At 39.6% G+C, this 26,487-nt stretch overlaps 3 protein-coding genes across 6 annotated transcripts; 1 reads left to right on the plus strand and 2 right to left on the minus strand.

The window, feature by feature from the left end:
• The first annotated feature begins 758 nt into the window (after window positions 1-758).
• fam151b (family with sequence similarity 151 member B) lies at window positions 759-14,878 on the plus strand. 2 transcript variants are annotated; one of them, XM_088301171.1, is made up of 6 exons: window positions 759-4,148; window positions 4,222-4,408; window positions 4,942-5,101; window positions 5,184-5,401; window positions 7,400-7,535; window positions 14,602-14,878. In XM_088301171.1, exons 2-6 carry the CDS (start codon window positions 4,294-4,296, stop codon window positions 14,765-14,767), a joined length of 795 nt encoding a protein of 264 aa, XP_088157297.1. In that variant the 5' UTR covers window positions 759-4,148; window positions 4,222-4,293; the 3' UTR covers window positions 14,768-14,878. The 2 variants fall into 2 exon arrangements, with proteins under 2 accessions (XP_088157297.1, XP_088157289.1); XM_088301163.1 differs by having other exon boundaries at window positions 4,245-4,408.
• Window positions 1,203-2,436, minus strand: LOC148344649 (perforin-1-like). 2 transcript variants are annotated; one of them, XM_088301185.1, is made up of 2 exons: window positions 2,303-2,436; window positions 1,203-1,795 (listed from the first exon to the last, which is right to left on the minus strand). In XM_088301185.1, the coding sequence occupies exon 2, from the start codon at window positions 1,791-1,793 to the stop codon at window positions 1,401-1,403; it is 393 nt and encodes a 130-aa protein (XP_088157311.1). In that variant the 5' UTR covers window positions 1,794-1,795; window positions 2,303-2,436; the 3' UTR covers window positions 1,203-1,400. The 2 variants fall into 2 exon arrangements, with proteins under 2 accessions (XP_088157311.1, XP_088157320.1); XM_088301194.1 differs by having other exon boundaries at window positions 2,292-2,315.
• On the minus strand, window positions 10,966-25,462 carry ankrd34bb (ankyrin repeat domain 34Bb). Of its 2 annotated transcripts, XR_015844282.1 has the most exons (4): window positions 25,209-25,462; window positions 22,780-23,056; window positions 20,773-22,709; window positions 10,966-11,141 (listed from the first exon to the last, which is right to left on the minus strand). XR_015844282.1 is itself a non-coding variant. In XM_088301147.1 (3 exons), exons 2-3 carry the CDS (start codon window positions 22,980-22,982, stop codon window positions 21,260-21,262), a joined length of 1,653 nt encoding a protein of 550 aa, XP_088157273.1. In that variant the 5' UTR covers window positions 22,983-23,056; window positions 25,209-25,462; the 3' UTR covers window positions 18,033-21,259. The 2 variants fall into 2 exon arrangements, 1 of the variants encoding a protein (XP_088157273.1); XM_088301147.1 differs by lacking the exon at window positions 10,966-11,141 and having other exon boundaries at window positions 18,033-22,709.
• Window positions 25,463-26,487: the final 1,025 nt, after the last annotated feature.

Genomic DNA, 26,487 nt, shown 5'->3' on the forward strand with positions numbered 1-26,487 from the left:
ACATTGAACGTCAGTGAACTCTGGCTTTTTAAATTCATGGCGCACACTACACTAGAGAGTCACAGACATTCATTGCGCAATAATTGAAACTGATTATGTACTTTGTTGCTCTATCGATAGATCAATGAAAACTGTTGTGCCCAATAATGGGGGACAATATTCTTTAAATTAAATTCTATGCTGGACACACTACTATCTTTAGGTGAATCTGTCGTGACTAAATTATTTTTTTAATTTAAAAAATCATATTTTTTGTAAAAATGTATCACATTTAGGCGACATTTTATTGTCAAAATTTTTGTATAAGTCAAAAGCACAAATGAATTGTCAGCAGGTTCAACTAATACAATTGCCATTAATTGCATTTTTCTACTGCTATTTTTTGTGAAGCTTTTCACAGGTATTTACTTGAATTATAACTTGTATTTAATGTAAATCAAGAAATATGAAGTATATTTTAATTAAAAAACTGTTCTAATAGCTTTTCTATGATCCTTGAATATGATCTAAATTGAGGCATCTTTACAGGAATTTTACTTGGAAACAATTTTCAAAACTTATACAGTACATTTTGTTGTAAGCACCACGCTCCAGCAGTGTTGGTTTGCAAGGCCAAGTGGTAATTTAAGCAGGCCTCAGTAGGTCTTCACTGAAGGCCTGCGTGTGAAACGCACGGCCTGCCACTGATAGATATGTTTGCGCGTGCGTTTGCGCGTGCGTTTGCGCGTGCGTGTGCGCACGCATGTGTGCGTGTGTCAGGGGTGTCAAACTGCAGTCCTGGTGTGCGTGTGTCCGTGTCTCCCGGCTGCAACATACTTGATTCAAATGAGCTGGATACTTATCAGGCTACTTCAAAGCTTGCTGATGAGCTGATCATTTAAATCTGGTGGGTTGGAGCCGGTAGAGATTGAAAACGTGCAGGACACCAGCCCACTAGGGTTGGATCTTGACACCCCCGAGTATGTATATCTGGATGTAATTCACATTGCTCATTTTGCAGTTCTTGCTCAGTTGCTATACTTTAGTGAACTCGACCAGCAGCAAGTGGGAGCTTTAAAATTACATTACAATCACAGAAATATAGTATCTACCTCTCAGTGTTATTTGTGAGTTCATTCATTTTTGCAAAGTAGAAAGCACTTATTGTATGCCATTGTGTCTTGCTTTTCCTTTGACACTGTAATCACATTTTATTGTGTATCTTTTGAGTGTTGAAACAGACTTTATTTCCTTTTGAAAGCATTGATAACAGCAAATATTATGGTGTATATGCTGGAAAACAAGGATTTGTGAATGACAGGAGTCAAACATCAACAGCTTTGTGCATCCCTTCTTCAGATGTCCTCTGAGGAAAGGAGGTTAACTTGTAAAAGAATACCATCAGTTGGATTAAACGGTTATTAATTGTTTTGGCCCAGGGTGTAGGTATAATGGAGGGTTCCCCCTTTCTTCAGGAAGCAGTCGTGCTGGTGGGTTCCAGGTTGGATCGGTCTCTGGCACACTCCCAGCTGGTCATCAAAGAGCAAATCCTTATCATGAACCTCAAGCCTCAATACGTCACGCTCCTGGGCCTTGAAATAGGAGAACTCCTCCTCCCACCAAGGGTTAGCATTGTCGTTACGGACCACCGTTTTGCCCAAAGTGGCAGAGCCACAAAACACCTTGACGTAACCATCTGTGGTCCCCAATATGTCAGAGGGGAGACCACTGGCGCGCAAGTTAAACACCCTCAGCTGGGCTTGAGCCAGGGACAGAGAACATAGCGCCAGAAGGAGGGACAGACTTGAGGCCATGGCTGTGAAGGTGAACGGAGAAACACATTAGTAGTAGTAGAGAGGGGAGTCGTTTAATATTTCCATTTTACTGTAATGTGTAAAAAGCATGCGTTCATATTTCACAAACATACATTTTTGCATGTACTTATTCCATCTTTACCTTATCTCTCGCAACGACTGAAAATTCAACAGGTAAAAACCTCTGAAAATGTATAAGATTACCAACAGTTCTCTACATAAATGAATATGCCCTCTTTGAAAAGTGAGCCTTTTTATTTTCTCAGTGATCACCATAACAATCTTCCAAATATTATTGACTATTTGACTTACTGGAGGTGGAATACTTGTAAATTATAAATATTTAATTTGAGACTTAGATTCCCTCAGTTGAAACATTTTTTATCCAAATAATTTATTTCAGCAGTTAAAATTAATCACATCTCTGATATAATTAGTCAAAGTAGTACACAGTAATATTGACAGAAGCAAAAGCAGAAAGTATGACACGTTGCTTGCCTTAATCTTACCTGTGTTCTTGGTGTCTTGTTTCTCTCCTCTGTCAGAACGTCGATGTTTTTAAATACCAGCAGAGCTCGTATCAGTCTTGATAAAATGTTCAAAAAACAGAACAACAGGAAGCACAACCTGCTCCATTCTCAGCATTTCGCAACACAAATCTATTAGCAGGCTGGATCCAGCCTGACATAGTTGGGACATGAACTGGAATTAAACAAAATAGAAAGAAGGATGTGGGGGTTGGGGTGTGTGTGTATATATACTTCACCCTATTTTGTACCCTTTTAGCTATTAAAATTGTCCTCTGTCCACGTCCGGCTTTATCCTTTGAAAGCACTACTGTCCTACGTTTCGTCTGTCCGCACCAACTTAAACAAAAAAAAAAAAGTGTTAGTGCACGTTGATGCCGTGGGAGCGACACGAACCTCTAAGATTGCATAATTCAAAGATAAACATTCATTAAAGGTCATCAGCTGGCTAATTTCCTATTCACATCCACTTTCCATAATTTCTGTAGTACAACACACACCTGATTAAAAGCCACAAAAGCTTAGCCATAAAAACAGATTTGTACAAACAATTTACCACTTCGGACAAATTGCTGCGAGTCTCCACGTAATAAAATGGGGTATTTATCATTACAGAGCGTCCTGGAACCTTCTCAGACTTTCGTTGTCACACGAGACAAATTCACAGATGAGCTGGTAGCAATGTAGAGATGGTTGTGTTTATTGTACTTGATCCCTTTGTTCAAATTAAATACAACTTAAGATGCTTATTTTGGCTCTCAATTACTTCTTCACACAGCTGTGCTTATCACTTCCATGTTCTTGCTCGCTCTTTCTCAAACTCAAGCTCTCACTCTCAAGCTCACTCAAAAGATTTTGTTCTGCTCCGAGTGCAAATACTTCACCCGGTTCGGGGACAAATATATGTGATAGTACAAATTATTCAATTGGAAGAATGACATTGAAACGGTGCAACGTATTTTCTTTGAATGCAAGCTGGTTTCAGATTTCTGGTTATCCTTACACAGCTGGTTGCTGACCAAACAAATTGCTTGGCACAATTTTAACTGGATGTCCATTAAAGTTGTAGGTTACTGTTCAAGGAGACGAACTTGGATTTTTTGGGGGGTGAACAATTTTATTTAACTTGAAAAACATTTTATTCATAGGTGTAATTCCTCAAATTGAAGCACCACATTAACAGTTGAAAGAATGCCTCAAGTTATACAAAAATTGCGTAACATGTCAAACACAAATGCCCGGAGGCTGTTTTTTTTTTAATGAAACTTGTCTTTTTGTTTGAGATCGTCACATTCTAATTATTTTTTTATTTTGTTTTCCTTACGTGTGTTGTTCAACTGTGCAGTTTGCGTAGTCAATATGAGCCTTAATTATTTGTATATGAATATTTTGAAACTAAAAAAAAAGGTTGGAGCGCTGAGAGCTTGCACCGGGTGTCGGTACAAGATGTAGTCGGGTTGCTAGATGTGCTCGGGGTCCTTCGGTGGCGGCGCGCCTGCGGATGACGTCATGCTTTTAAGTCAAGTCAAGTCAAGTCAATTTTATTTGTATAGCCCTTAATCACAGACAGTCTCAAAGGGCTTTACATAGCCACAATCGACATCCCGCAAATCACTAAATCACTTGTTTCTCAAATATATTTCTTTGCTTCCTCCCCCCACTCGGCTATATGGATGAATTGGCGGATGGAACATATCAACAACGCTCTGTGATTCCAAACGGTCCGAGTAAACCAGTGCACGTTCGGAGTTTATATTCGAACGCGCCTCTTGTCGGACAGAATTATTCGGAGCGCGGTCGGGGGTGAAGACTTTTAAGGTCTTATTAGGTATGTAAAATGCATGTAGCGTGCGCATTATTACTAATATGATACTTTGATTGCGTAGGTACTTATTTTTTAGTTTCATGTCGGTCTTGCTGGCAGCCAGTGAAATCGTCCTGAACCATAAGCGACGAAACTTTGACGCAAAGAGATGTGCGAACAGCTGGTGGAATATTTTCGGGGTCAGATAAAGAAAAACGATGCTTCGGAGGTGAGATGGTCACACGCAGTGAACTGCGGGAGCAAACTGGCCGAGGCTCTCCAAGGTAGGACATCAGTTTTCTGTTTACAAAGTACAGAAAACTCACCACTTGTAATATATGATAGTTTGGGTATATTTTCCAGAGTGGCTGTTTAAAACTTTAAACTTCAGTTCTATAATCAAACCAATCCACATTCATTATCAGTCAACAGGTAGTCCATGAGATGAGCTACTCTATATGCATGATTTAATTTTCACAGCACTAATTTTAATTCAAACACCTGAAGGAAATCACATTTTCACTCTGTTGTTTCTGATTGTAAATGTGCTGCTTGCATTAAGAACCAAGGAACAAAACCACACTCAGAGCGCTGACTCGCCCCCCCCCCCAACAACTACATGCAACTTCCATGTTAAAAAACAAACGAAGAAACATGTTTTTGAAATATACTGTGGAATTTGAACATCTGGTCAAAAATTTAGTCTTGACACCTCTGCAACTGAAGCATCATCTAACTCGTTTTACATGAATGCCAATTATCACACCTCATGTTTGTTCCTACAAAGACAACACACCTAACTCATTTTTGCTCTGAGGTCCCACTCATATGATTGAGGCTGACATAATCATGAGAGGCCATGACCCCAAGGAGCCAATCATGGGCCACCCTCCTGACACTGACAGTGACATCACACTGAAGGAGTGGCTTGAATGTGTGAAGTTGCATGACAAGGGGATCAAACTCGACTTCAAGAGGTGAGATGAAATCTTGCATTCTTCCAAGGTGTTGAGAGCTGACATGATGCTTTTGCTAAACCATTTCTGTGTTTTTATCCAGCTTGGAGGCGGTGTCTCTTTCTGTGGACCTGTTGAAGGAAACACTGGCTCAGATGACCTTTCCCGTCTGGATCAATGCTGATGTCCTTCCAGGACCTGGAAGTCAGGACAAACCACTGGAGCCTCAAGCTTTCCTGGCTGCTGTAAAGACTCTTCCCTCTAACATTGTGCTCTCGCTTGGTTGGACCACAAAATGGACTGCAGGGATTGATAATCCAGGTGAGGGTTCATTGATTCGTGCCATAGTCTTGTCTGTTTGGGTTTATGGTATCCGTTTTTAGACGACTACTAATGATGACATTGGAGGCTGATATTTATCAGATGTAAGTTAATATAAGCATATTTCCTGGGGTGGTTTTCTTCACATGTACTTTACACAAAGTTTCATCTTTTGTTCTGTGTTTTATCCCAAATGTCACTTTCAGTCAATGGATTTCTTTGTTTTACATTCATTGTCATGTCAATGCAGTATTGCTGTTACACGTTTGTCATTGTAGGTCCTTTGTCTAGTTTATTCAGTATAATTACAGACATTCAAAAGTAGACATGCACTAAATCGAGACAGAGGGAAAGAATACATCCAGAGTCAGAACATGTTTTGCAAAAGGGGGGACAGTTGCTTTCAGTGCACCAAGGTCGTCCAATGTTCTGCTTCCTCTCCGTTCCTTTTATTACAGTATGTTTGTGTGCATCTGAGTGGGTGCTATGGGCATGACAATAATGTTCCATTTTGCTTTTGTTTCTAATAAGCACTAATAAGCAAAGTTTTGAAGAGTTCCATCAACACACACAATTAGGGCTGCAAAGTGATGAATTTTTTAAAATATGATTAATTGCTGTTTTTCAACTACGATTTTTTTTTCTTGCAAGCATGTAACTATAGAGGTGGGCGATATGACAATATTAGATCCTTACGTGTTTTAACGTGTTGATGATCTTATGAAGGCGAAAGATTGTTAGATTGTCTATAGGCCACTTGCTATATAGTTCAACTCTATGGCAGCTCAGAGTCGCTAATGCGTACCCGACCGATCAATCACAGCGCGCACAGTGCATCCTATGTGACTTTCCCTCCTCCCTGTTTGTTTGTGTGGCGGGTAGACATGGTGGAAATTCACCACTAAACAAAGTTGGTCCCGAAAAGAAACTCAACATCCACAGTGTGGATTTAGTTTGGCTTTTCCTTGTGCGACAAGGCCCAAACCATAGTTATTTGCATAGTTTGCTGAGACTACCTTCGGACATCGGATGGCAATGCGCCAAACCTGTTTAGGTAATCGCTTGCGGAGAGAGCACCCAAAACACGATGGTGACAGTCAAACCAAACGGAGATGACACACACGGCAGCGCCAAGCCAACAAAACTCACGTCAACACATTAATTTAACAAGAGCACACCATATGGGAAAAAAAAACAAGCAAGTGGTGGAAAGACGTAACTTAGGCAGTGACTTATTACTTTGCTAAAGTTAAATTTCCATTGAAACAGTGGAAAGAAAACAAGGGATTTGAAAGACTTCAAAATACAGCATGACTATTTTTATGGTAACGTTATGTTAGCTATTGTGTTTACATTCACTGCACATTCAATTTAAATTAAAACCTGTTCAAAAAGCTTAGTTGGTGTTAAAATGTTTTTTGTTTATTTTATTTTTTACATTTTAGATATGTTGAAAATGGTCAAAAATGTGCAAATGAGTCTAAAAAACAAAAACATTAATCGCTATAAAATCGTGATTTTATTTGTAAATAAATTGTGATATTTTTACCATATTGCCCACCCCTACTTATAACAGATATTTACTTGAATTATATTTTGGAATCAATATAAATCACCAAATGTGAAGTATTTTATATATATATTTCAGTTAAGTCCATTAGAAAAATTGTTTGATGCAATATTATATTTCTTGCTCGTCACAATAATTATAACATCACAATAATAATCTAATGAATTTTAAAACCATAATTGTGACACCCCTTCGCCAATGTTTGGCTATTTTCCGTCTTACAGTTATCAAACAAAAATGTGGTTGGAATAAGCATATTTAGTGAGCTAATTAAAAAAAAAAAAAAAGAGGTCAAATGAATCTAAAAAAAAAAAATCAGTTGTGTCAATCGCTTACCAGAGTAATGAGGAAATAATCAATGTGATAATCGATTTTAAAAACATTCGGTTGGTGACATCTCTAAATGTTGCATAACATTTTTTTTTCAGGTTACAGTTGGGAAATGGTGCATGAGATGCAGGACATATGTCAAGGCCTGGAACACCTTGTCACCTTCCCAGTGCGGGCGTCCCTTTTGGCCCAGTCTGTCTCTGAGCTCACATGGCTGCTACAACAGTCGGACAGGTGACTGTGTCTCACGCATACTCTTTTTGTTGTTGTAATGTTTATTAAATAGAATAATGACTTGAGATTAGGGCCGCCACAAAAAAAACATTTTGCTGGTCGACTAATCGTTGTTCAGTCGGACTGTACATATTTTTATACTTTACTCACACTCAATTCGCCAAATGGCCCATGTTGGTTGTATCCAAGGAATATACACCTCGATACTTAATTCAATACCCTTTAAACCAGACCTCAATTCTTTTAATTTTGTATCGAACATTTCAATGAAGTCCTTCAATGTTTTTTTTTTTTTTTATTAATTTTTACAAGCTTTGCACAGATGGGCACAGCAAGTTGAACAAGGAACTGGCCTTGATGTCACGATTTAACATACAAACTTAAGTTCCGGTTTGATTTATAACACATTCTACTACTTGTAATATAAACACATATGACAAGGATCAACCGTCGGCGCAGAAATTAGGTAGATGTGACATACCCAAGCCAATGGCGACGTTAAAGCTCGTACAGGCATAGTTTTGGTGCCTTCTATGTTCGTGAATGTCACAAAAACTGTTAGTTATTTCGCTATTGATGGTTGACATCAACATCTGTGAACTGGTTTGCTCCTTCTTGTTGCAGTTAAAGCTCTCTTCAATTTGTAACAAGCTAACCATGATCGCTGAAGTGATCAAAAGTGGGGAACGACACTAGCGTTGACATTAGCATTGAGCTTCATCGCTCAGCGCAGGTGAAAGACTTCAGTCGGCTCAAAGAGATTCACACTTTGCGTGGGTCACAATCTGGGCCAGCAGTGGACATTCGACTCGGTCTTGTAGTGCTTTTTTTAATTTTGTTACTTTTTAGCATAGCTTAATTTAGCTCACAGCGCTATTGTTTTCAGCATGACATAATTTCTTCTTCATGAGTTTTCTTTTTCTTCTGTCAAAGACACTTCAAGTACCTCATTACATGGGTGCCACCTAGTGTTCAGACTGAGTCATAATAGTTGAATGAAACGTTCGCTAAACAAGATGCCAAACTTGTGTTGGCAAAACTAAAATGCTACGTGGGAGGTATTCCTCAATGTTTATTGAAGCGCTGCTGTATTCAATTCAATTCTTTGCACTCGACTGTATTCCTTGAAAACAACTTGTAAAGCAACATATTTTGATTGGGACTTCTTCCTGCCACTGGATATTTGAGTTACATTGTATTTATTTATTGATTTAATTTTTAGGTCATATCATTCTGTGTTTCATACAAAATGTACTTTTTAATTTTTTTTTTTTTTTTTTTTTTTTAGAGATTTCTTTTATATGTCACACAGTTGACCCCCGCCATTTGCACGACAGCATGCAAATAGTGTCAATCTACATAATATTGACGGTTCAGGCCCCCATGGTAATAGATTGGTCCCATGTGGTCCCTGAACTAAAATGAGTTTGACACTCCTGCTCTACACAATATGCATGTGGTATGCACCTGAAATGGAAAAAAAAAATGTTATAGGGGAAGCCAACCCCAAAACTGTCTTTGCACAACAATATTCAACGCAGCCCCACCAGTCAAAATATGTCATTCTGATTAAAATTGCATTGGTGGAATATGAGTTAAGTAGCAAAATTCACTTATTTTTATCCATCTTAGGGGGAAGCTCTAAGAAACCAAAACTGTGTTTTGCTTGTTAATAAACTGGAGTTGGCTAATGCCTCTGTAATTTGTAGTAAACGCAACAATATGTTGGTGTATCAAACAGGACATCGTGCTACAACGTTAAACACGCACCGTAACCTGTATGTGCTTACTCTGTCTAGCTTTCAGACACGACTTTCAGAAATGAAATCTAGCATCAGCTACAACGTGCTTCCTTTTTAGATGCTTGAGAATCACTGACTAATTCCTGCGTAATCGATACATTGAGTTACATAAAACACACGTGTGCTAATGTTCGCTTCCAAATACAACATACTTCCATTTTAGATCCCACTATGCTGCCATGGAAGGGAGATTTGCATCGTGTTAAAGTATTTTGGTTGAAATGTTTTGGTAAACACTTTCAGGCTCGATGGCTAAAACAGGCCCAGCCAAGACCCTGCATTGCCCACAATGCTTCTGTTCGTATCATGGATGACCCGAATTACCTGAGATGGGGGGCTGGAGTCGTGACTTTACTTGAGTTGCTATTTTTAGGACTTGCGACTTGGTTGCCGAAAACGTGACAATGACTTGACTTGACTTGACTCAGACCCGGACTACGCGACTTCACAAGTTGTCTTGTTTATTATTTGTAATCTGCATTTTAACACAGATCGCCTTTTTAGAAAGAAAATAGAGTAGTTTTGTTTCATTCATGCCAAGCTGGCAACCCAGTCAATGCAACTTGTTGATGTGAAGTGGTGACTTAAACATGAACCGCAATCAAGTTGCGGGTGACTAAATACAGGCTTGTGACACTGTGATGGTGTGCAATCATTTTCGACTCTAAATAACTTCCGTGCAATTATGTGAATACTTTTGCGACAATGAAATACAGATTTATGCAATCTGTCTACAGTAAAGCGTGCTCTGAACAAAAACAGTGATGTATTTCCGTGTTTATGCTATTTCCTTTCAATAATCCATTCAAAACCGCAATCTTTTTCATCTTAATTGGAGTCTAACATGGAGCACAACATCGTTAATAGAGCCTACAGACTAGTTTTTTGGTCGTGAGCGAGTCCACCATATTTGATGTGGCAGAGCCCCCGTAACACTAATAACTTCACTCAACTTCAAAAAGTGACAACCTACAAAGTGAATGATTTTAATTCACCCATTTACACACACTAATTTTAATAAAGATTTGAAATTTAAGTGTAGACTTAATTTGTAAAATAATTGTTTTTACACTTAATTTTTAGAGATGTAAATATTAATTAAATTTTTAGACAATGTACTTTTTGTAGTTGAATCAGTGAAAATAAATATTTTTATTACTCCAATATATAATGTGACTGGGCAAGATTTTATGACTTGACTAGCTTGATTTTTATTCATTCTTTTACATATTTAAATTGGGTTTGAATACATAAATCAGCTCCCGCAACGGATTAATAATTATAATTTGCAGCATTTATGCCAATGATGATGATGAGTATAATGTAACTTTTGTTATGCAATTGTGCAAATTGGTATTAAATATTTAGTAGGAGTGTAACGGTATGCTAAAATCCCATTTCGCTTCGATATCTTGGAGGCTTCGCTATAGTTTTGGTACTTATAAAAGATACAATATGTTTATTTTAGAAAGGATGTGAAGCAAACGGTAAATTTATAGAAAAAGATCAATTGAAGGACCCGTATGAGTGATATTGTAAGAAATTACACTATAAAAAATACACTACCTGTAATTTTATCTTTCTGACTTTACCCAATAATCTGAATACTCCTCTGGTTTTTTGCGAGACCAAATTTATTGTATGTGCAAAACAACCAATCTGAGGACCCAGTCTTGATTCTTTTACCGCGTTGAAGATGTTCTTGGCGTTGTCTCTGGTGACAGGTATTGTTGTCCCAGGTCGCTCCACTTCCATTCTTGCACTGTGCGGCTGAATTCTGAAGTAGTTGTAGACTGGAAATTCTCTTTTTGGGAAGACCAGAGAGCAGGGCATTACAGTAATCTAGGCGGCAGGAAATAAAAGCATGCATCAGCACCTCCGTGTTAGCCTGAGAGAGAAACGGGCGGACTCTGGCTATATTCTTAAGGTGATAAAAACCAATCTTGGTTCCATCTTTAATATGAGGAACACTTCAGGTGCTCGGCCAGGTTTGTGCTCGTGTGTTGCTCGTACACAGCTCGCATCCTCCACTCTGGCGTAATGTAATGTTCTGTGTCTGGTAAAAAGCTCTCTGCGGCCCACAATGCCCATCCATCTGTGGTGAGTGACACAGCGGACACGCTCAACAGCTTTTTGGCAACATCAACTTGATTTTTTTTTAGTGCAGGTATAGCTTTTGACCAAACGTGAGATGATAGCATAGCAGGGCTCCAGAACTTTAAGCAAATATTTACAGCCTCAGCATTCAACAATTGAGTATGTCCGCAATCCTGTTGCAATAAAAAAACAATGCCATGCGTTGTCATTGGTGGCCCTATTTTGCCAGATCAGGCTCCGACCGCAAACTAGACACCCTTCTGCCACTGCCCCTTGTTCAGTGTCAATGTCTGTATTTGTCTTTTTAAAGCGCTTGCCATGCAGCTCAAAACAAAAACAAAAAAACGTCAGAGTGATGAGAGGGTAACGGCATAATTCATTAACATTTTTTAAAGCTCATTAGCCGGCTAATTTCCTATTCACATGTGTAACTTCCGGACTGCAAAATACAACTCTGGCTTGTTTGCATATGCCATAATAATGTCATTTAGCCATACATTTCTAATTTATCACAGCTTCTGGCGTGGTCGCTCCTCTTCTGTGCCGCCTCACTCTTCTACGCGTGCGATACTCAATAGCGTCCGTTTGAAAACTATTCTCGGGCATGAATTCACGTTGATAACAAAAATTGAAACGGAACGCAAGTGGGCCGAACCAAACATGCCGTACCGAAAAGTGTTAATAATCCCGCATATACCATTACAATTACAGATATGTTGTCTTGACAAACATGTAATGATCATGTGGAAATGTGTTCTTGTGTCTACGAACTGTGTGGGTGGTTCAAACTGCGCCTGCCATTGTGATTTGAGTGAGCGGTGCAGTATAAAGTGGAAAAGGTGAATGCAGATAAGAGCTTGTGATGATTCATTCAATCAGTCACGGTGCAGAAACAGCTTAGTTTCGCCCAGTGAAGCATCAAAGAAATGCAGCTCATATGAACGTGTACTTTTTGTACAGACAGTGTATTAACTGTCGCTTGATCACTTTTAGTCATTCTGCATGTGGAGATCGTTCTGATACCAATGCGTTTTGGTTAACATGCACATTCTTTCTTGATGCCAATTCACACAATTTAATTGACCTGTTGAAGCAGAAACGTCAAGCAGGTCTTCAATGCTGTTTGTCGAGGGCTGCTCTCGTGCCTCTTTTCCATTTCTCTCTCCTCCGAGTTCTTTCCAGTAACATTTAGCAGGAAATGATTCTTCATAGTCTAATGCAGATGGTGCAAATATGCGCTTGACAGTTCACTTTTGTCAGCTAAAAAAAAAATTTATTTAGTTTTTATATTAGTCATTTTTGCAACCTCTGCATTGAACTATGAAGAGTTATTTCCTGCAAAGCGATGACAACGAGCTTGGCCGTTATGTTATCTTAACGATAAGGCAAAATGTTGTAAATAAAAAGTTTAGTTCAAATTATTTTTGATTTAACGTTTACACTACAGCAATATTTTATATCTGGTATCACGAAAACATACCTCATTGCACCACTGTAAAAAAAAATTTTCTCAACTGCAAATCAATAATCTATTTTCTATTGCTAAACACTTCTAGATAGATACAAACTACATTTCGTTGCTCTTGACTGTTGTGTGCCGTGACAATAAAGTTGAATTCTGTTCTATTCTATTCTTGATAGTTTATTTTTGTTGTTCATATTTTGAATTTGTATAGTTTTGAGATTTATACAGAGTAAAAAAAAAAGTTGATTTATTTTGGAATGCTAAAGTTTTTTGGATGAATATTAATGCTCAAAAACGCTTATCGTAGTTTTTAGTCTGTTCTATAAATATTTGTTCTGTCTGTCCATGACAGCTTTGTATTTCAACCCCCTGCGTGATTGAGTTTGACACCCCTGCATAGGGAACCGTGAAAATTGTTGTCAAGTAAATTTACGTTGATATTAGAAAAACGGCTTTTGTTTGTGGGGGGGGGAAGTCAAACATAAATAAAAAACATTTTGATAATCTTCCTTGTTTTAGTAATTATATCTTGTTAAAGGAAGAAATCAAGGGCATTGATATTTTTTTTTATTTATTTTTTTTTCTTACTTAATTCAGTAACACCGGGGATGGCTGCTATAATCACGCATGATAGAATTACATGTGGCACCGTCAGCCATCTGATGAGTAATACTAACGGCCCAAAAAATTGTAAGCATACTTTAGTTTTTTTCAACGCAACCCACCCAAATTCATAATTAGACCCATAGCGATGCGCTCAACAACAGAATTGCATATGTTGGATCATCTCAGGAGAGTGACGTCGTTTCAAGAAGGCCGAATTGCCAGCCGGCCATTGTGCAGCATTATTGATCGTCTTGATAACTGCTTTTGAAGACGTCTGTCTTCTCAAACGGTTTGCTTTTGATAAATACATTGCAAAAATGTAGGTGGGGTTACAATCACTTAGGAAAACTGTGTAGTGTGTGAATTGTTTTGATGATCATGTCACACGCCCTCTTGGAAAACTGCCAATCACAAGTCAATCTAACTGTGAATTTACAAGAATTTTTTGATTTGCAATACCTTATTTATGCCTACTAGTATGATCAAAATGTGACGAAATAAAGCTAATTTGACAATGTAAGACACCAAGCCATTATGATGTCAATGCTACCCAACTAAATGCACCAACATCGTGCGCAATTTACAGTACGGCACAGCATCGACTTTCAAACCGTAACGCGAGGCGAATTCCTGCAGTCTTTCAGTCTTCTTCCACTCTCAATGGGTCATGTCTCCACTCCACATACATTTGTTTGGACACATTTTCAGCATTCTGAGCATCTGGCTCATACACGTATGGTCCAACAATCATCATGCCGACAACTTCCTCTTTCTCCAACTCTTCGAACACCTGCATTGCCTCAGATAAATTTGACATGTCGCTTTCTGACTGGCTCTGTACACTTCCGGGGTTTGTTGCTTTTCAGCATCTCACTTTGGGAAAAATATTTCTTTTGTTGAATATACAATGTAAAATGTTTTTTTTTCTTTTTATGCTTTATTTTTTTGTATGATGTTTAATTACTTTATTTTGATTTGATTTGACATTTTCTGAAATTATTTCCCACACAGATGTGCTTGTGCATAATAAAGATAGTTGGAAAAAGCTGTGTATACTGTTATAGACACTACTATTATACACTTTTGTTGTGTGCAGGTACTCTCTAACAGTGTGGACCGGCCAGAATGACCAATTTAAAGTAGAGGACCTGCTACCTTACAGAATGTGTATAGATGTCCGCAGGATCTGCTATGACCTACCAGAGGCACTAAGGACACAGCTGACAGACTTAACAAGAGGAGATCTGAGCCATCATTATTAAGGCTGAAAATGGGAACCATCAAGCCTCTAGATGTTCACTGTACCGCTTTTGTTATTTTCAAGCGGTGTTGCCACAGTTAATTTGGAAAAACAATTGTTATTTTACTGATTACTTGCTTGAAAAAGTGCATTCTGTTTCCACGTTTTTTTAAACATGGAATTTATCATTGAAAATGACAATCACCTGAAATGCCTGGAGAGGGGAGCCCTCTAATCTCGTTGCACACTTGAGTACAATGACAATAAAGGGATTTCTATTCTATTCTATTCTAAAAATCCTATCCTGAACCGCACAAGGAGGCTGCTTGATAATGTCGCTTCTTTGCCACAGTATTCAGAAGCTGTTCAAAATCAAAGAGGGTTGCTGTTATAACTTCAGAGGCATATGTGACTTGAAAAATTAAAGATAAGAACTAACATGAAGCAAACGTGTGTCTCTGTTAAAGGTGTTAATTTATGGAATCACTTGTGGTGTCAAAAGGAAGTTGAAAAAATAAGTGCTTTATACGTAGGGATTCTTTGTATATACCAAAAAAAAGGATACCAATGTAATAATTGGAAATGTAAACTAAGGGGCAGGATAATATTTGTGCGTGTGTGAGGGCGTGTGTGTGTGTATAAAGGGTGTCCCAAAAAACGCATCCACACTTATTATAATAATAATATTTGTAAACTAGGTGTTTATTGTGATTTATTTATTTGTAATATATTAAAAACCGTTGTGCGTTCTGGTCGACACTGCTGAAAACGTGAACTGTTGGGGTAGTACGCATTATGTAACAATTCCCTTGTCATTTGCTTGCATTCTGGTTCAATAGTTCCTCTCAGTTCAGAGACTGTTGCAGCTCTGAGCTGCGTGCCAGTGATCTATTTGTACGTGACGACAACATTCAAAAAATGTTTCTTTAAATCAGCACAACCAATGTCACCAACAACAGTTTGACTAAAGGAACAACTCGGCGTTTACGTTTGGTCAAAATTTGTTTGTCTGCAGGATTCCACCGTCGTTGGCAATGAACAGCTGATTTGTACCCCTTGCTGGGACTCCTACATTTCCAATAAATACGATGCCGTAACCTTACATAATAACGTTTATTATGCCCAAGCGCGAATGCTTCATTTTCACACTCCACTTCAGAGTGCAATTAGTGTGAGAAATAAACAAAGATTGTATGAGGCAGGTAGATGATAACAGCCAGAGCTAAAGTTTAAAAAAAAAAAAAAAAAAAGTGGCTACTGGACATTTTGATTGGCTTGTGACTTTAGACTACGGCCCGGTTTTAACGTTTTAATCCGGCCTGCCAAACTTGAAAAAAATTAAATAAACCTTGTTAATGTTTTATTTTGTAAATACGGTAGTTTTTCAAAGACGTGTATATTGTTGTAATGATTTTCTTCACTTATATTTAAAATTAAACTTTTCTCAGATGGGGTGAGGTTACCAACACACTCCATCCATCTGCTTCTGGTCAGGCCCCTCAGTCAAATTTTAGAACCCATTGTGGCTCGCCAATCAAAAGGTTTGCCACCCCTGCTTTATCAATCAATCAATCAAATTTTATTTATAGAGCACTTTTCATACATAAAATGCAGCTCAAAGTGCTGTACAATAACATCCAAAATACAACAAAAAACTAAAACCCATTCCACCCACTCAACATAAACACAAGACACATTCACATACACGCCTGAACTCGCATACACACAGAACACTCGCATTCACACAACTTAATAAACCATCTTAGTAGAAAGACAGAAAGACATGGCAAGGCACAGAGAAACCATGTATCCAGGGTAGGTCATCCGCGCTGAGAGGGATGACGGCCCACGGCCACAGGGAGCTCCGCCAACACACAGACCCCTGGCCCAGACTGACCGGGGTAGACCCTACACATAGTGCAGAGGGCCCCGGTCCGCCGGGCCGAAGGAGCCTCCGGGATGAAGCCCCCTGTGAGAAGGCCAGCCACACCTCCCAGCGCGGAGGCCCCCCTTGAGGAAACACTGGAGCTAAAATATATAAAAGAAAATAATAATGCTAAAAGAAAAAGAAGCTAAAAATTAAAAGACAACAATATAAAAAGACAAAGCTAAAATATAAAAGAAAAATGATACTAAAAGACAAAGAAGCTAAAAAAAATTAAAGACAATGATAATAGATAAAATGACAGTCCTGAATTAAAAGACTAAGATAAATTATTTAAAAGCCAAACTAAAAAGGTGAGTCTTGAGCCTCCTTTTAAAAATATCAACAGTCTCTGCGGACCTGATGTCCTCGGGCAGGCTATTCCATAGACGAGGACCAGAATGGCTGAATGCAGCCTCGCCATGTGTTCCAGTCCTCACCCTAGGAATAATTAACAGGCCGGTGGCAGAGGACCTCAGGTTCCGCGAGGGTTGATACGAGAAAAGGTCAGATAAATAAGATGGCCCAAGACCGTTAAGGCATTTAAAAACTAATAGAAGCACCTTAAAATCAACCCTGAAACACACGGGGAGCCAATGCAGCAATTTTAAAACTGGTGTAATATGTGCCCGCCCTCTGGTTCTCGTCAGCACCCGTGCGGCTGAATTCTGAAGTAGTTGTAGACTGGAAATACTCTTTTTGGGAAGACCAGAGAGCAGGGCATTACAGTAATCTAGGCGGCAGGAAATAAAAGCATGCATCAGCACCTCCGTGTTAGCCTGAGAGAGAAACGGGCGGACTCTGGCTATATTCTTAAGGTGATAAAAACCAATCTTGGTTCCATCTTTAATATGAGGAATAAAACTGAGCTCAGAGTCAAAAATGACGCCCAGGTTCTTCACAAATTGTGATGATTTATAAGCTTGTAGTTTTGGTAAAAGTTTTTCTCTCTGACCTTCAGGACCGACCACTAAAACCTCTGTTTTTTCCTGATTGAGCTGTAGGAAATTCTCTGCCATCCATGACTTAATATCTAAAATGCAATTTAAAAGGGTATCGATAGGCTTTGTGTCATCCGGAGACACGGCAATATACAGCTGTGTGTCATCAGCGTAGCTGTGGAAGCTGATGCCGTGTCTCCTAATGACATCCCCAAGAGGAAGCATGTACAGATTAAAAAGTATTTGGGCCTAAAATTGAACCTTGGGGAACCCCACATTTAATTTCATGGGTTTTGGAGGAACAGGTATCCATACTTACAAAGAAACGTCTGTCTGTGAGATAGGAATAAAACCAGTTAAAAGCAGTACCAGAGATGCCCACTAGGTTTTTAAGTCTATTTAATGAAATGTGGTGATCTCCCTTGTCAAACGCGGCACTTAAATCCAGTAGCACCAAAACTGAGTTTTTTTGCATCTGCAAAACACCTGAAATCATTTAAAATCCTTAAAAGAGCTGTCACTGTACTGCGGTTCATTCTAAAACCAGATTGAAATTTCTCTAAAACATTATTTGTATTTAAAAAATAATTTAACTGTAGAAAAACAATTTTTCCTAAAATCTTACTTAAAAACGGTAAGTTGGATACAGGTCTGTAATTATTTAAAACACTGGGGTCTGAATTGCTCTTCTTCAGAAGGGGCTTCACCACCGCCGTTTTAAACGCAGTGGGGAAGACACCCGTCTGAAGAGAGCAATTAACTATATTTAAAATCTGTTCCTCAAAAAATCCATAAAAAACTTTTAAAAGTGATGTAGGAATTGGATCTAAAAGGCAGGTTGTTTGATTTATCTGGGAGAAAACTCGACCAAGTGTCCTTGCATCGACCCGGGCAAAACTTTCCAGTGTTTCCTCTGGTAAAAATGACTGTCCAGCGTTAATAGAAGTTACATTTTGATGAGCTAAAAGACTGGATCTTATGTCATCGTTTTTACTTCTGAAGTGGTCTGCACTTTTTAAGATCAGAGCTGGTTAAAAGATCGAAGGTGGAGAAGAGATACCTAGGGTTGTTTTTATTCATTGTAATGAGATTTGAGAAGTAAGACATTCTTGCCAGTTTGACTGTTTTATTGTAGGATTTGAGTTATTGACATATTTGGTAATGAACTGTAAGACAATCATCAACCCTGCTCACATGTAGATGAAAATGTGTTCATCAAATGAATGCTGTTTGATGTTAGAGAAGTTACCGTAGTCTGACTACTTGTGTGGAATAAGTAACTAAAAAATGTGCATATTTAAAAGTAACGTGCGTCTTATACGTGTTACTGCCATCACTTTTTACAAGTGAATACATTGCATATTTACATACATAAATGAAATGGTATTGTAAACATAATCTGTTGCTCTAAGGTTTTGTGTCGCACATTTCTTCATTTCATAAAGAAATGTATTTGGTTACGCTAAAAGTGCTGCTTTGTTAGCATTCATACTAATGTCTTTGCTCCATGTTAACTTCTTAAAATTAAATTAGACTAGCTAGACCGGAATTATTTAGACTATTAGTGAAATTAGATGAATTGATGTAATGGAGTTAACATTTACCATGGAGGAATTACAGCCATTTTATGCATACCTCCATTTTGGGGTCTTAATAAAATAGTAACATAGACAAATTTTTTTTATTATTTGAATGTCTACTGAATATTTCATTTTTTTGCCTTCAAAAATTCTGTTCTCCCGCTTCCCATTATTTGAGAAGACCTTTTCTCTTTAGAAAGCCTTTTATCCAAATTGCCGTTTCATAAGATTGCATCCTTGAAGTAAGTATTGTAGGAAACCAGGTTGTCAGTGGCAACACTTGCACTCAACCTTTAAAATCCACTTCTGTGAAGAATTACACTCATGACGCATAACATGTCTTGTGAATTATTGAATTACCATGGTGAATAATCCTCAGCGTCGACTGTGAGAGTGTAAATGGAGGGGAGTTGGAGACCACTCTTGAGTTTGAACATTTTACGGAAATCTGAACACAGTTTCATCATCCATTCAGCCAAAATCATATTTGACTGAAATTGACTGATGATTATCATTTTTCACCACACTATGGATTTGTGGGGGAGGTTGGGGGGGACAAAAATACTCTGTGGATTCCAGATCCCATAATGTGGACCTTTCGTTCTATTGTTTATTTATTGTATGCCAATCAAATGCATTTCGCTTTGAAATACAGCAAAGTGTTGCGGCATACAAATTCAGTTGTTAAAAATAATACATGAAGATCAGATGCTAAATGTTTAAATGTGTCCCCTGCTAGGACTTTTATCACAATATTATTAATACAATATTATAAATTTGGTTATGCAATAATTCGTAAGTATGTGCCTACCGTGCTTAACATGCATTTGAGCACTTGTCGTTAAAATGAATAAAATATTTAATCCCAAACTGAACCTTTGAATGGCCAAATTAGAGATTACTCACAGGGATTCCTTGAGATGTCAGAAATAAATCAAGTTTAATTCCACCATTCAAACCATTTTTTGCTGAAAATTGCAAGTTCAAAAAACACCTCCCAGAAAACAATCATTTTAATTCTTAATAATCATGAGGTTAACCATTAAATGTAATTAAGAAAAAAAACAATCGCTTCATCGCAAAAATGTCAACGCATATAGTATCTACCAGTGCTTCTCAATTATTTTCTGTCACGCCCCCCCACCAAGAAAAAAACAATTTGCGCCGCTCCCCGCCACCATTTTTTTTACATTCCGTACTAATGTATATTTTCTTTGTATATTGATGTTAGATTACGTCCCTAAAATGTCCCTTAGCAAAGCTAAATTGGTGAGAAATATAATTTTGAGAACTATTATTGTGAGGATCTCAAAACTCGCTACTCTGTGGTGCAAATATTGATTAGATGACAAATATTTACTATACGTTTGACATCAAACCTCTTCGTTGTGATGACGTCACCTGTTTCAGCGTTCCGGTCTGAGAAAGTCTGCTAAATTGCTAACGTAACGGTCGTCTTATTTTATGTTTCGATAGGTAATGATTGCAATACAACATTTCTGTTCAGAGCTTCTGGCTCTCCGCCCAAACGCGGTTCGAGTCAGACTTCAGTTAAAAGTCGAGCGTACATCGAAGCACTTACTCTGTAATTCATTTTAGCGATTAGCATGCTTGGCGCCCAATTGTTCGCCTCCTCGTTTAGAAGGCTACTTGATAGTGGGGTTATTTGTCATCACGCAGCTCGTTGCTGCTGCTGTGCACGGACTTGGATGTAGTAGAAATAAAGCTCATACTGCTGCGACGCAAGATAGCTTGGCGCAGAGCATGTAAGGAGTGGCGAAAGAAATTGCTTCCGGGACAACGAGCGGCAGGGCGACGCTTTTTTTTTTTTTTGATCAGTGATGCGTGAACTAGGTGCACAAACAGCAGCTTTGCCCAGGTGTGTCCAACTACATTGATTTTGAAAACAATTGGACTTCAGGTCAGTTTGAGATTTGAGAGTTTTGACTGTAGATGAGGTATCACCAAAATACAAGCCAGAGAGTTGTGTATGGGTGTAAAACCAATACTGAAGCTGAGAGAAAAACTGAAAATTAATCAGAACCAATGCACAAGAAAACTGAAAATGACTAGTGGACCAACTTTTCTTCAAAATTGGACAGCTGCTTAATCTGCTCACTCTGCATGGAATGGCGCCTCCAAAGCATTTGACTGTTTTTGGTGACTTGTGGGAAAATAGGCGCACAGGGCAGAACAGGCTTCGATCCTTTATAAACAGTATTGAGTGTTTTGCTCAGTGGGCTCAGACTGATGGAGTTTCCACCAATATTTGGAATGGGAGCATGCGGGTTGAGAGGCGGGAGATATCCTGGCCGAGTGGAGGAGATGTGATCCTGGAGGAGCGCCGCCGAGCCTCTTCGTTCGAGTCCAGCGGCACCTCGTCTCTGAACACAACTATCTAAAGACTCTCTGGATCCTGATAGAGTGGAGGACCTGCTGTTTGTCAGCTTGGACCTGTCCAGCCCCTTTGTCAGGCAGTTTACGCTTTTGTCTTTGCTGCCGAACTGCGGTAACTGAGAATCGGAACTGTAATGGTCAACGCCAATGTTACGTCGGTGAATAACGTTTTGCAGACTGGAAATATTTAACTGTCGAAGGCTATCTGATGTATCGCCATCGGCCTGACTTGATTCATGAGGAAACGGGAGATTGTTTTCGTGATGCAAGTTAGGGTGCGAGGTGGAATGTGTTGTGTGTGCAGCACTGTCATATGACATCTTACGAGCAAAATCTCTTCCACCTCGCCCTTTGTTGTCATTCCCTGATATGTTATCCATTGCTTTCAGGAGTCCATCTTTCATGTCCATACTATGATGGCGCGAAACAGCTGGAGGTCGATTATGGAAGGCGAGGCCTCTGAAAGATGAGTCCTCCTCTGACGGAGATTCGACTTGCTCCTCTGCCAGCAACGAGGTCTGGCCCTTCTGAAGAAGTAGGGGCGGATTTTTGACCCATTGCTGTGAGTGTAATCGCTGGAGATGAAGACGCTTGTCCACATTAGGAGCATTTATCGGACTAGGATGTTGAATTGGAGAATCTGTTTGCGATGTAGCGAAGCTCACGCAAAAACCTGGACACTTTGTGTTTCTGAGGCTGAGAAGGGGACAACCAGGTTGAGGAAACGCACTCTGTGGAGGAACCCGTCGTCGGATGTCAAGCGGAGACGAGCAGCTTGGTGTGCAGGACGGATGCTCCTCGAGGTCAGAGGGCGGAGGGACATTTAGGTACTGCTTTGTTGTCTGATGGCCTGATGGTTGCTTGTTAGTGGTGATGATGATGACCTCCTTTCCCTTCGCTTTACAAGCATCCAGAAGGATCTTGAGGATGCCCCTGTTACCCGAATTAATGGCATAAACTAGTGCTGACAAGCCAGAGTGGTCCTCCAGAGTTGGATCGGCACCACTGCCCAGCAGGAGGGACAGGATTTCACTTTCATCCTGTCCAAGGCACGCATGCATCAAGGCCGTTTTCCCACTCTTGTCCTGAATGTTTGGATCGGCACCATTTTCCAGCAGATACCTGTTGTATTCAAAGACAACATTAAACAAAAATGCATACATTTGAAATGTTTCCAATTTTTTGAACTTACTGGACCATTTTGTGTTTGGGCACACTCTGAGTATCCGAGTGGCGTGTCTTGCAAGCCACCATGAGTGGTGTCTCGCCATTTTCGTTGCTTTCGTTTACGTAGGCCCCTCCCTCCAGAAGCAGCCGAGTCAGACGCAGACGACTCAGATAGACGGCCTTCAGCAGAGAATTGCCATCTGTTCGTACCTCTATTGACTCATCCATTGTTCTGCTGCCTCCAATTTACATTCAGCATCCTGAATAATGCGTCACTCACCCATAGGTGCGCACAGCACAGCCTGGGAAAATAAATCCCCCCCAAAAAAGAGAGCCATAAGGTTGTTGTCATTTGTCTTCTGGGTAGCAAGTCATTTGCATCGTCACACCTACTGCAGATTAAAAGTAGTCTGTGTTGGCAAGAATCCGCAGCGTATACCCGTGTACTCGTGAAGTGAAATATGGTTTATTAATGTTGTTTTACCACATAAATGCTGCATAATAACCATTTTATACCTATATACACGCGTTAGTAGATGTCTGTGTCTATGTGTTATGAGAATTTGCACAGGTTGTATCTATGTGTTATGAGAATGGGAATAATTGGAGGGAATTCGCACAGGGCCTAAGCACCAGGAATGTCTGACTCATGCGAAAAGGTACAGCCGATAACGAAAAGGGAGTAAGGATTGGCAAAGGCCAAAGTTGTGCGAAGGACCATGCGAACCATCAAAGCGCACTCGAACGGGAGGGGATGGGGTGAAATATTGGCTATAAGAATGTGACGGAGGCAAAACGAAAGTAGAGTCAGCTGAGGGTTCTACGCGCGGACGCCCAGCATCGTATTTTTTGCTCGCATTACTGAGAACGCCGGGGCTCTCCGTCCTTCCAGCACACGGTAATGAGATTTATGTATTGCATGTAATCTATGAGCTGAAATACAATTGTTGCTTGCTTGCTTGCTTGCTTGCTTGTACACTTTATACTGTGGGTTAAATAAAATGTGCCGCTTGTTTAACGCAGTGAAGTGTTTGTTGTCCATGTAAGTCGCCGACGATCCGCGATCCTGAAGTTAATAATAAGTCATAGCAATTGATCATGAGTTGTGACTATTATACTATTTGATACTGTAATTGATTATAAGCAGTGTCTACTCAAGGGCTCACGCTTGTCTGATTGGATATAACAGACAGCTTAACCCATTGTAGCCTGGCGATTGGGCATCAGTCTCGCTACTAGTCACTCTTATTGATGCTGTAATTGATCATAAGCAGTATCAGAATTGTGTCAAAACAACTCGGGTTTGTGCTTCGATCACCCTGATTTTTATATAAATGAGAGATACTGCACTGATTGGTTTTTGTTTTTCTGGTGTACTGCACACCTAAGTGGGTGATGTTGATTTTCTCCCAGATGAAAAAATTAGACAAAATAAATCACAATAACCCACCCTGTTAAAAATATTGTGAATTGTGTTGTGAATCAGGCAGGTGACTAATGGATGTAATTCCGTGCGCATGTGTGAGATACGAGGGTGCAGCATTTACAAGAAGTACGTACAACACAAACCAGTCAAGGCCACTTGTATAAAGTACCTTTGAATACACAACACTTCTGTTGATTTATTGATTGCAGCTTTTCCTGATGGCAGCGACTTGTACTCTTAATGTGACATGCCCATCCTCTACAAAGTCTGACAAGGACTAAAACCTGTCCATGCTCTGAATTGGTCACCAGTCAATCACAAGCACATGAAGACAGACAACTGTTGTAAATGTATTCTTTCAAACTCAGCATGTATAAATGAATCAAAATACAAACTGTGTCAATTAAATTATAATACGATTGATACCTCACAAAAACCTTGTCATTGTACTTGAAATAGATTAAATCATTTAAGTCATGACATCAATGTTTGAATACTGTCATGAATAATGCACATTTATGTGCAAAGTACTATTTCAGATATCATGAAGCAAAACGTTCTAGCACAAAGTCATTATCGTTTCAGCCTTTCATTGGTCGATAAAATGCCAACGGGATGCATTTGGAAGGACTGACTTTTTTTGTGTGTGTGTGGGATGACATTCAACGCCCCCATCCATGTTTCTTTGAGGGATCAGGCTTGGCCTTCATCCACCCCTGACATAGACAGCATGCCTAATGATGGAGGGAGGCAGAAGTCAAATGTCATTTCTGAACTTTCGATCATGGCCCTTTCAGGGGAACAGAAAAATAATACGAGTAAATACTGTTGCCTCGTCTGTTCTTAAATATTTCCAGCGTGAATCAGGTAAAATGATGCGGCTTCCTTATATGTGATGAAAAACATCCACACTGATGATTCATGGCAGAAAAAGTGGATACACTTTTATGAGGTGATCACAGATAAACATAAGCAACAACAAAGATGCAACACACAATGTTGATCGTCGTCGACTGCCTCAGACCTACCTTCAAGAAGGGCATCCTTAAATGTGATAATTGCAGGTTCCCTCTCACTGGTTCGAGTAGTTTTCAGCATTGAGACTGAGGATAATCCAGCAGGCAGAGCAGCGACCCGGGTGAAAGGAGGCAGCCGAGATTAATATATGTCACAGAGTGGGAGGCGTGCAGCCAATGACAGCACATCGCATTGTGAGCAAACGCAGGAATGAAATTGGTCTTTGGTAAAGCATGTGCGCAGGTACAACTCATTTCTTTCCACCTCCAGCTCTTCGCACTGATTATTGTGAAGAATAACAAAAGGCACCTCAGACGTCATAGGAAAATTCAAGGCTGCAGAAGGGTTTGTTTCACTCAAAACTGCATCGCACGTCATTCATGACTGAGTTACCATATTAAGACCACAATATTAATAACAGGAATAGCCAGAACAGCAATATTTTGTGAAAAATATCCTCTCTAAAGTCTTTATTCATATGTGAATTCCAAACCTGACGTTGACTTGTGTACATATTGCATGATTAATTTACTGGAGCCACCTTAAGCAACAATAGCTTCAAGAATAAGAAAGGTGGTGGGGGCTTCGTTGCCTTGCTCAAGGTCATTCGTCTTTATGATGGGGTCAGTCACACTTTTTAAACTGGGCTTTACAATGTTGCTTCAGTCCATTGAGCCTAGCAGACATTTGTTGAATTATTTGAATTTAAATACCGACGGTGCAATGGACCGGGGCCCAGATGGAGTTTGGGGCCCATGAAGGCACCTATTGCATATATTTAAACTGATTTAAAGGTTGTAGTATTATGGATCAGAACATTTGTCCATCCATCCGGATCATTATCTGATCTGCTTGACCTCAGGAGGGTTGCGGGGGTACTGGAGCCTATCCCAGCTGTCTTCGGGCAGTAGGTGCGGTACACCCTGAACTGGTTGCCAGCCAATTGCAGGGCACACAGCAACGAACAACCATCCACGCTCACACTCATCCTCGGGGGCAATTTAGAGTGACCAATCAACCCGCCATGCAAGTTTTTGGAATGTGAGAAAACCCATGTGTCCACGGGAGAACATACAAACTCCACACAGGAAGGCCGGAGCTGGATTTAAACCCACGGCCGCTGAACTGTGAGGCTGTCGTGCTGCCCCAACCTTTTTGTGGTATTGTTAATGTTTGATATACAATTGAGAATATTTGGAAAAAAATGCGAAAACACCTGGTGACAATAGCAGGTCTCTCGAGTGGCTGTGAGTGGGTGTGTCTGCGCTTGTGTTTAGGCAGGGGTCTGAG

The sequence above is a fragment of the Idiotropiscis lumnitzeri genome, chromosome 1, assembly GCF_059441095.1.
Source record: "Idiotropiscis lumnitzeri isolate Australia: NSW breed Sydney's pygmy pipehorse chromosome 1, RoL_Ilum_1.0, whole genome shotgun sequence".
Classification (NCBI taxonomy): domain Eukaryota; kingdom Metazoa; phylum Chordata; class Actinopteri; order Syngnathiformes; family Syngnathidae; genus Idiotropiscis; species Idiotropiscis lumnitzeri.

Excerpts from the sequence above, each read along its gene's own strand:
- ankrd34bb (XM_088301147.1), bottom strand. The coding sequence starts at position 22,982 with ATGGATGAGTCAATAGAGGTACGAACAGATGGCAATTCTCTGCTGAAG. Across the intron at positions 22,710-22,779 it reads CCCAAACACAAAATGGTCCA|GTATCTGCTGGAAAATGGTG; the intron begins GTAAGTTCAAAA and ends TGAATACAACAG.
- fam151b (XM_088301171.1), top strand. The coding sequence starts at position 4,294 with ATGTGCGAACAGCTGGTGGAATATTTTCGGGGTCAGATAAAGAAAAAC. Across the intron at positions 4,409-4,941 it reads ACTGGCCGAGGCTCTCCAAG|GTCCCACTCATATGATTGAG; the intron begins GTAGGACATCAG and ends TTTTGCTCTGAG. Across the intron at positions 5,102-5,183 it reads ATCAAACTCGACTTCAAGAG|CTTGGAGGCGGTGTCTCTTT; the intron begins GTGAGATGAAAT and ends GTTTTTATCCAG.
- LOC148344649 (XM_088301185.1), bottom strand. The coding sequence starts at position 1,793 with ATGGCCTCAAGTCTGTCCCTCCTTCTGGCGCTATGTTCTCTGTCCCTG.